The following is a 10,421-nucleotide window of genomic DNA, read 5'->3' as shown; positions in this document are numbered from 1 at the left end:
CCCAGGTTCAGACACTCAGATTATTCCCTGTGCATCTGTACACGAAAGCATGAGGATTATGATTACGATGAACAGCCAATGAGGTGAAGCACGAGGAGTGGCCACAGGAGAAGGATAAAATAATCCCACAAAATAAATAAGGAATAGAGAGTAAAGCATTTATAATGATAAAAGCAGCGCCGCCAACACTGCTGCCAGGCTTAGAGCCGACTTAGCTTAAAGTTAGCTGAAGAAATACTGCATTGAGAGACTGTGATGCCCCTGGACTGAGAATGTGGAGAAGGTTACGTGCATAATTATAACTTAAAAGAATCCCAAACCAGCATCCAGTCTTTATCAATGCATAAACTAGCCAGTTATAAAGGTTAGATTCAGACAGCAGCTGGTGGCAATCGGTGATAGTTCGTCTTTATTTTGTGCTACAGCCCATTAGCTAACCTGCTTTAGGGCCCCTAAAAGGCTGGAGCTGGCCCTCAAACACTCCACTACCCCACACGAAATCATTAGATCAGTACAGGATGGGACATGACAGGATCCTCGGACATGATAAAGGTCTTTACACACCAAACGCGACGTATTCCTTCGGTATTTTAGTTACTGATAATATCCTGCAAACCAAACACGATTTTTCAAATGATGAAAATATGATGTTATTTTATTCACCCTCTGTTTGATATCTGTAAACTTTCCATGGCAACATGGTTTTGTTTACCTCCTGCTTTCTCACAGATGGTGTAAGCATCTCAAACTGAGTTTCAAACATACAAGCCAGATCCGAAAGATCTCAAAAGTTCTACTGGTGAAACTTTCTGTGCTCTGGTTACTACGCAAGCATGGAGAGAAGCCCACTCAGTGGTAGTTTGCCTGTTTTGCGAGGAGTAAAGGGGACCTTTGTCACCTGAAGATATTCTGGATGTATTGTTGTTTGTGTTGCAGCGCAACAAGGCCTTTAACTCCTTTCTGATTATGGTGGGTTTTTGTGTTTTTCTCAGTTTGAGATCTGGTTTCATTTGTAGGCAGCTGTTTCTGAAAGACTCTCTCTGTAACATTTACCCATGACAAATAAACTTAATACAAAACAAAAAAGTTCAACGTTTTGACTTGCACTGAAAACATAAGTATTAATAGGCTAATAAAAAAAGGTCGACCTAATTATGACATACCATTGCTGAAAGCCAAGCTTGGACAAAATAAATAAATTAGATCACCTGTGACCGAAACGCACCTAATAGCCTCTAATAGCCTCTAACATCCAGGAGCACAGATAAGAATCGCGAATTGATCTGGCCTGGACTGGACAAGTTTCTGGACGTAGGTGACGTCAACGTACAGCCACAACTGCATCAAAGAAATGCACAGCTCAGCCAGACTTTGTGGATGCCTTCATGCCATCTTACTCACTGTTCCAAGTAGCCCCACAGATTTTCTTGAGGATTTACATCTGGGGATTTTGTGGGCCAGTCCAGATGTTTGAATGCTCCTGAATTTTCATCGTGCTAATCAGTCACATTTGCAGTGAGAATGCGAGAATCGTCATCTTGGAATACAGGGATAGAAGGGTGTTAAGTTCCTTGTTAAGAAGATGAGTAAAAGGTGAAACCTGGTTGTCCAGCAGCTCAATGTCGGCACTGTGGTTCAAATGCACTGTCCCTTCAACCAAAGGACCCATTTCCATGTAATTTAAACATCCCCAAAATATCACAGAGGTCCTCCAGCTTGACCCACACCTTGCATGCAGTCCTCATTGAAGGCTTCCTGAAGTGTATGATGAACACAACTTCATTCACATAGAGGCAGAAACAAGATTCATCTGACCAGATAACACCGTTATAGTCAGAAACATTCCTCTTTGTATGTCCACTGTAACCAGACAACTTTGCAAGCAGAAGTGGGCAAAAGGCCTCTTGTGCACCGCTCTGCTCCATATGTTCATAGTATCCAGTTCCCTGCAGAGCGTTCTTTCAGAAATTGGTTGTGAAGGACCTTCGTTGACTTCTGGAAGGAATACTTGACTGGAAGCCACGCGATTTTTATCCACATGTTCCTGTCCGTCAGTTTCATCTTTCGGACACAACTCTGATGAGAATTTCCTGTAGATGTTTGCCACTGCTGGTCGACCCGTATGACTATACGCTTTGACACACCTGCAAATTCAGCTACTTCCTTCACACTGTGGCCTTTGGCATGCCCAAATGAAATTACTCCTTTCATTCATTTCATTCCAATCATTACCATCAGCCTGGGACTCACTTTCCACACAGCAAATGTGACATTCCTTACACTGTACCACCTTTTCTCAATCTATGAATTCTGTCCTGCAACCCTCAGGTATTTTTAGCCTGATCATCCCTGTGCAACATCACCTCCAAGAGCCTAAAGTTACTACCACCTTTAACACACAGGGTGACTAATTCTTGTCCAGGGAGCTTAACTTATGTCTACATATTCTAATAAATAAATAATACAAATTTAGGTTGCAAAAAAAACAAACAAAAAACACAACTGTAGCCCCCTAGCAGTACCACTGCGGCCCACAGGTTGAAAACCACTGCACTGGTACAGTGGGGAAAAAAAAAACCCAAACAAACAAAAAAGACAATATTTCATATGGGGGTGGGTTTGTTCATCAATACGCAGACACTTTTTTTGAGGTGGGAGGACCAACTGCCTTTTACGGATAGTATCTGTTTGCTGAGCTAGTGCTGAGTAATGGGAGGAGATGGGGAGGGCTACCCTACCCACCCAGAGAGAGTGAGGCCAACTGTGTTATTTATTATTCGTCTACTTATTATTATAATCAATTATCATCAATTCTTTGGTGTGAAAGTAGAGGAGGCAATGGATAGGGCAAGATGGAGGCAGATGATCCGCTGTGGCGACCCCTAAAGGGAGCAGCCGAAACAAGAAGAGAATTATCATCAATTCTAACAATGGACGCAACTGAATCACCACCTTCAGAAGACTTTAATACCCCTCACTAATGAGATACTAAACTGCAAAATCACAGTCACTCTCGAGATAATACAGTGTTAATTCTCAAATAACAAAACATCTGTTACCGAAAAAGACATTTGACTCTCTCAATCAAAAGAGTTTACTCCTCTGGGACAGAGACAGAAACACCAGCAGATCAGTTCATAGGCAACTTTTCCTGTGCTCTCTCTTTAATCAGACGAGGAGTTTCTCCCATGTTGCCATCCAGAATCCTATTACTGTCCAGCGTCTCCCTGAAGACTAGACTCAGAGTAACTGTCCACACTTCACAGGATAATTGGACACACTGACTCACTTTCTGTGTCAGAACAGGGACAGCAATTCTCTGAGGACAGCTGAGCCATGCATATATGCTCACCTCTGCAGACGGATCTGATACCCGCAGGACCGCCCCTCTCCGACAGGCTCCGCCCTCTCAGCTGCAACCCTCTCTGCTACCTGCACAGACACATAACAATTTTTGATGAAAATGAACTTATTTTTCGACTAATAATTGACAATCCTACATTAAATCTAACACAGCTCACATAAGGAGCCTGAACCCTATTAAACATTTAGAAAACATGCATATCAGGGCAGCCTTATTGATCGGCATTCGAGTCCACCAAACCCATGTGACCCAGCCTGGCCAATCATACTCACAGATATGGCGCTGATGCGTCTTGGCTGGGTGCACACCACCCTGCAGAGGGAGCCCAATCCACGCTGGATGTAGTCGTCTAGGATAAACTGTGTGACCTGCGTGGTTTTGCCGCAGCCAGTTTCACCGCTGACCACCACCACGCGGTTCGCCTCTATCAGACCCACCAGCTCCTGCATTAACAGTACAAATGTATCATGTTTAATTTTGGGGTTTTGCAGAGTCACATATTAAACCTTGGTATAAAACGGGTCAGTTCGAGGTCCTGGAGGAGCTAACGCCAGATCATCAGCCTAACCCTTTGACCCAGTGCTGAATCATCACGTATCATGAGTATAAACAAGCATTAAGTGAAGTACTTTACCTCTCTCATACCATACGAGGGCAACTTCTCTCTGAATTTCTGTATAAAAAAAAAAAAAGAGCATGACAGCAGCTGGGATTAGGCAGAAAAAGCCTGATAACAGGTGATAATTACACAGACAATGCTAATAATAAAACTAATGATGAGGATTCTCTCTCACCAGCATTTCCAGGTATTTTGAATTCTCTAGTTTAGCTTGAAAATCACTCCTCAGCTCTGCATCCAATGAAGGCTTTTGAACCAAATCCTGAAAGAGATATTCCAGATCTCTGTCGTTGGGGTCCTCCTCCACTTTCCTCTTCATCTCCTCCCTTTCTGTCTCCCTCTCCACCTTCGGCTCAATTTTTGTCACTTTCACTGGTTTCTGCTGCTGTTCTGCAGGATCATCCCCATCAAAGTAACTGAAAGACAAAGGGATAACCAGGACCAGCATTATGGCATTCATGATCATGTCTAAAAAACTGACAAAAAACATGTTTGTGACTGTTAGTATCATTTGTGTGTCACCATGCACACTTCAAAAAGATTGTTCTTCAAGGGTTCTTTAGAAATGAACCAGGTTTTCATAGAGCAATGAACACTCAACGAAGCCTTTGCATGATTAAACTGTTCTTTGTATGAGAGAAAGTTTCTTCAGATTGATGGAATATGTGCTACAGATGGTTCTACATAGAACCTAATTGAAAAGGTTTCTATATAGCACCAGAAAGGGGTGTGCTAACGTTAAATGTTTGACATTGTAACAATAGCAGAACCCTTTCTGGTGCTATATAGAACCCTTTTCAAAAAAGCTCTATACAGAACCATCTACAGGTCATTCTTTCTCCTTCATGGTGCAAAGAACCATTTAATCATGCAAAAGATTCTTTGCGTGTTCAGCTACTTTATGGTGAGGTCATTTGTTTCTTATCAGATATTATACAACAGTTAGTTCCAGCCACGCAAGCTGATTGTTTGAGAGACGTTCTCTCAATCAACGGTGTCTTAGTGGAGTGATAGTGTTTGTCCACTAGGACGCTGTTGCTAAGCAACAACTTAGACCGCCGTAAGAAAGGCTCGAGTAATTTGAACGTTTTCACTTCTTACTTTGCCACAAACAGAAAATGGACACTTAATATCACATTTGACCCACAGCCGATTTGGTCCAACTCTGAAGATGAGACGACACTAAATTCCCAAACTGTCGTCACCACTGAGCGGCTTTTCAGTCGTCAGCTGTGACAGAAGAACAGCTGAACAACCTGGAATCAGCCAGAACTGAACCCGACACCATTCGCCAAACTAAACGGGCTGTAAGAAGCTTTGCAGACCGGCTGGAACAAAACAACATTAATACTGACGAAACTGAGCTGAACCTGATAGTGGGTCAGTTTTATGGCTCAGTCTGTATTTCAGAAGGTGAGGCTTACAGCAGACTAAGCAAGGAGTGGGCGGAGCTCATTACTCTGATCTAGCAACAAGCTGCTTGTTAAGGAGCTATAATTTGGTAAAGTAACTGCGAACATTAAAACATATTAAAAGCTCCGTTCAGGCCCAGATTATTAATTACTTCATTTATTTAACTGTTGTATAAAAGCAACAGAACATTCAAGGTTGTGTGTTATTGCGATGACACTCCATCATGTTCTATTGCTTAAGAAACGGGATATTTTTGTCTAACAACAAACACACTGAGAGGTCGAAGCTGCTTTCAAACACATCATTTTCACTGTAATTGTGTGTGTTTCTCTGCTCATACTGCTACCTGACCTGGTGTTAACCAGAGAAGGATGGGTTCCTCTCAGTATTTCTACCTTGCGCTCTTAGGAAGGTTTTCTTGCCACTATAGCCACTGTCTTGCTCATGGGTGCTTGGACCTGGGTTTTTTTCTCTAAAAATGGGATCTGATCTGGGTTCAGCAGTGGTAGGCTCACCTGTGGCCGCTGGGCTCCGGCTTCACCTGCTGGTATGGTAAGGCAGAGGGGTGAGCTTCTTGGGGCGGCCCTCGCTGGACTGAATTCAGGAGCTGTGTGATGTGCTGCTCTCTGGATTCATCCATCTGGACTACAGCTCTCTGAAGATGAAGAGAAATACCTGTCAGCTTAATGCGAAAAAGGTTCTCCTTCACTGGAAAAAAAAAGCGCATGCATTCAAATCATATAGAAAAACATGAGTAATGACTAGGGCGGCACGGTGGCGTGGTGGGTAGCGCTGTCGCCTCACAGCGAGGAGGGCCTGGGTTCGATTCCCCGGCCGGGCGGCCATGGTCCTCTCTGTGTGGAGTTTGCATGTTCTCCCCGTGTCTGCGTGGGTTTCCTCCGGGTTCTCCGGTTTCCTCCCACAGTCCAAAGACATGCAGTCAGGCCAATTGGACATGCTAAATTGCCCCTAGGTGTGAGTGTGTGAGTGACTGTCTGTGTCTGTCTGTCTGCCCTGCGATGGACTGGCGACCTGTCCAGGGTGTATCCTGCCTTTCGCCCGAAGACTGCTGGGATAGGCTCCAGCATCCCCCCGCGACCCTGACGGAGAAGCGGCTTAGAAAATGGATGGATGGATGGATGGAGTAATGACTACGCTACCCTTTGTTGACAGGTGTGCCTTCAAATTTCCCCAAAATATTCCAAAATGTTTCTCTACTAAGCCCAAAAACGCACAGCAAAACGTGCTGAATGAAGACCTGCAGCGAATGACAAGATTACGACCTACCATATTGAATTAAGGTTCACAGCTTTAGGTTTTCACCTACAGTATCGTGTTAAATGATCACACTGTTGAGTAAAACTAAGGTACAACATTAGTAAAACACTGCATGAGCACCAGCTTGAATAAACTCTACAGAAAAAAGCACTGCCAACAGAATGGGATGCTCTGGAGAAGCTGTACATGAGTCTAGGGTCACCATGGCCAATGCCAAAAATAGGCAAAATCAATATAAAGCCTCCCAAAATGGGCTGTGACGCAGTAGAACTGCATTCTCTGGAGTGATGGAGCTCCATCCAATGTGTTTGGGATGAGTTGAAGTGATCCAGATCTGACCATCCAACATCACTACCTGACCTCACTAATGCACTCAACGTAAATCCTCACATAAATGTCCAAACATCAACACACTTTAAAACCATGGTTCTTCAGAGGTTCTTTAACGAAAGGAATAGATATATTGAGAATAATGCTATTTATATAGAACTATTCACACTTAAATTGTTCTTTAGATTGATGGAGACTGTTCTTTATGGTTCTATATAGCACAAAAAGGGTTCTTCTGTTGTGACATCATAACAATGGTAGAACCCCTTTTGCTGCTACATAGCAGCGGTGAACAGTAACTGAGTAAATGTAATTAGTTTCTGTAATTAAGTAGTTTGTTTTCATGTATGTGTACTGAAGTTTCTCCACTCTGGGTGACTTTTTACTTTCACTCCACTACATTTCAGAGTCTAATATCTTCTTTTTCCTCCTACATTCTGAGAAATCTGTCATTCCTTTTGGTTTCTGTGTGTATAAAAACGTAACAATACAAAACGAAAGAAGCGCAAAGCCAGAGCACCAATCAGGGCCCAGCGGTCACTTTGTTTAGAGCTGGTTTTGACTTGTTGGTCATACCGACCCAGTGCAGCACGCGGTTCAACGTCAGCGCAGCAGCGTAAAACTTTGGGAGAGTCTGTTCAACATAAATGATGAACTAACCTAACTTTGTGTAAATAGAGCTCAATATAGAAATATGTCCACATATGCAGTCGAGACTGACGCGGCTTTTTTCTGAATTTCTACAAACACCATTTCATTTTATAGTAAATGAGTTTGGGCTGGTTTATGTTTATGAACAGACGCCTACAGATCAACATAGTAAAGGAGCTCATCTGTGATCCTGAGTTTAAAGCCAGTTTTTATTCAACTTAAACTTGGAACTAAGTTGTAAATAAATCTGAAACTGAAACTTTGCTTGTGTGTAAAAAGTGATTTCAGAGCCACTCGGTTCTCCCTGATGGAAACTGTTTACCTTCAGTGTTTTGTGCTTCTGATTATTTTAATAGACGTCAGCGTCACTAATTAATGACGTTCTATTAAAAGACTGGTTTACCAAGAGAGACGCTGGAGGACTTTCACCTGAAATGAGTTCATGAAGCCAGTCTGGTTATAAAAATGATAACAGGACATCAGAGCCAGAATTACTCTTTTAGTACTTTTACTTTATACTTAAGTACATTTGAAGGTAAATACTTTAGTACTTTTACTGAAGTGGAGGTCTAAAGGGAGGAACTTCTACTTTTACTGGAGTGATATTTTACCTTGGGGGTCTCTACTTTAACTCAAGTACAGTGGTTTGTGTACTTCTTCCACCGCTGCAGCATAGAACCACACAAAAGACATTTCCATCAATGTGAAGAACTATTTCACCACGCAAGGAGCCACTTAAGCATGAAACGGTTGTAAACAGAACTCACGGTTCCTTATTGAGGAACCCTTGAAGAACCAAAGGTTTTCAGAGTGTACAATCGTGGCCAAAAGTTTTGAGCATGGCACAGATGTTGGTTTTCACAAAGTTTGCTGCCTCAGTTTTCTTAGAACCTTTTGTCAGATGTTTATATGGTGTAATGAAGTGCAGTTCTAAGCGTTCCATACGTGTCTTAACTTTTTATTGACAAATACGTCCAGTTTAAGCAAAGACTTAACATTTACAGTGTTGACCTTTCTTCTGCGATTCGCCCTCGGCGTGCTGGAGATCAGCTTCTGGGCAAAATCTTGAATGATGGTGATCCATTCTTGCCTAATCAGTGCTTGAAGTTGATCACAGTTTCTGGGTTTTTGTTTGTCCACCCTCTGGAGGACTGACCTCAGGTTCTCAATGGGATTGAGATCTGGGGAGTTTCCTGGCCACGGACCCAAAATTTCAACGTTTTGTTGACCAAGCCACTTTTGCCTTGCGACATGGTGCTCCATCATGCTGGAAAACGTACTGTTCATCTCCAAAGCCCTCCTGGATCATTGGGAGAAGCTGCTCTTGGAGGATGTTTTGATACCATTCCTATGTCAATAAAAACTGAACACACGTATGGAACGCTTATAACTGTACTTCATTACACCATATAAACATCTGACAAAAGGCTCTAAAAAATCTGAGGCAGCAAACTTTGTGAAAACCAACATCTGTGCCATTCCCAACATTTCTGGCCATGACTGTAGGGTGAAGCCTTCCCAGAAGACTGGGAGGCTGTTCCTGCAGGAAAGGGCTGACTTCAGAGGAAAGGCAGGTGTGTAGAGAGCTTTGAGTGCCTCCTGCCACCCACGAATATTAACAACTCACCGACTTTCTCTCTGCCTCGTTCCTCTTCATGCCTCCCCATTTGGCGTACCACAGTCCTATCTCCCGTCCTTTCAGGTGAGGCGGGTGTCTTCCCCGTCCTCCTCCTCCTCTACCTCCACCTCCACCTCCTCCTCGGCTATGTTCCTCCTGGTCCTCCCAGCTCGAGCTGCCCCAGTTTCCTCCGCGCTCACACCGCGGCTCTCTGTCTCCTCGCCACCCGCCTCCTCCTCCACCTCCTCTCCGACCCCTTCTGTTAGCACCGCCGTGGCTCATGGCGAAGGCAGGCGGCGAAGTAAAGCCCCTCTAGACTGCTAGTGTGTGAAAATAAGCGAAACGAGGCCGTGTGTCGCCGTTTCAGGCATTAAAGTGCGCGGAGAGGAAAACCGCTGTTGTTGTTGTTGTTGTCTTACTGAGGCAGCAGAGACGAGGAACCTCTCAGCGCCGTTTCCAAGGAGATTTAAAGCCTCTACTTTACTTCTTAAATCAGAGAAACATCCTGGTGCGTGTCCCCGTCCCTCGCACGTGCACGAACAGCCGTGTCAGCTGGATTTAAACCCAAATTCGTTTAAATTTTCCTCCCGAAATGAAAAATCTGTTTTTTTCTGTTCACCGGCGAACGAATGCGGCTGGTCGCACAAAAAATGACGTCATGTGTTTTCAGCACTCGGGCGGCGGCTTATGACGCACTTATGTGCCGACGGTTCGCTGTCTCGGGAGCTTAAATTTTTTAATTATTACAATATTTTATGCTGAAGCAGTTTGAACTGACAGAATTATGTTTCTTCTACTCTACACTACATTTATGTATATATACATATACACACATTTTATATATATATATATATATATATATATATATATATATATATATATATATATATATATATATATATATATATATATATATATATATATAAATTCACTAATTAAGTGACCCTTATTAGTCCCAGAACGGGGAAATTTCACCTCCACATTTAACCCATTCGTGAAGTGAAAGACCACATACACACTAGTGAGCACACACACACTAGGGGGCAGCGAGCACACTTGCCCAGAGCGGTGGGCAGCCCTATCCACAGCGCCCGGGGAGCAGTTGGGGTTAGGTGTCTTGCTCAAGGACACCTCAGTCATGGACTGTC

The 10,421-nt window shown here is 43.4% G+C and overlaps 1 protein-coding gene across 1 annotated transcript in view; it reads right to left on the bottom strand.

Moving 5' to 3' along the window:
- dhx36 (DEAH (Asp-Glu-Ala-His) box polypeptide 36) overlaps positions 1 to 9,928 on the bottom strand; it is an 81,839-nt gene extending 71,911 nt beyond the window's left edge. The window contains exons 1-6 of the mRNA XM_017709024.2: positions 9,283 to 9,928; positions 5,912 to 6,051; positions 4,159 to 4,399; positions 3,999 to 4,037; positions 3,637 to 3,807; positions 3,353 to 3,432 (exon numbers count right to left, since the gene is read on the bottom strand). Coding sequence (XP_017564513.1) covers positions 3,353 to 3,432; positions 3,637 to 3,807; positions 3,999 to 4,037; positions 4,159 to 4,399; positions 5,912 to 6,051; positions 9,283 to 9,555 — 944 coding nt within the window. The 5' untranslated portion in view covers positions 9,556 to 9,928. The remainder of the gene's footprint in view (positions 1 to 3,352; positions 3,433 to 3,636; positions 3,808 to 3,998; positions 4,038 to 4,158; positions 4,400 to 5,911; positions 6,052 to 9,282) is intronic.
- Between the last annotated feature and the right edge of the window lie 493 nt (positions 9,929 to 10,421).

This window comes from Pygocentrus nattereri, chromosome 7 (genome assembly GCF_015220715.1).
Source record: "Pygocentrus nattereri isolate fPygNat1 chromosome 7, fPygNat1.pri, whole genome shotgun sequence".
NCBI classification, from domain to species: domain Eukaryota; kingdom Metazoa; phylum Chordata; class Actinopteri; order Characiformes; family Serrasalmidae; genus Pygocentrus; species Pygocentrus nattereri.
Note: the sequence above shows the minus strand (reverse complement) of the source record. Positions and strands in the feature narration are given on the sequence as shown.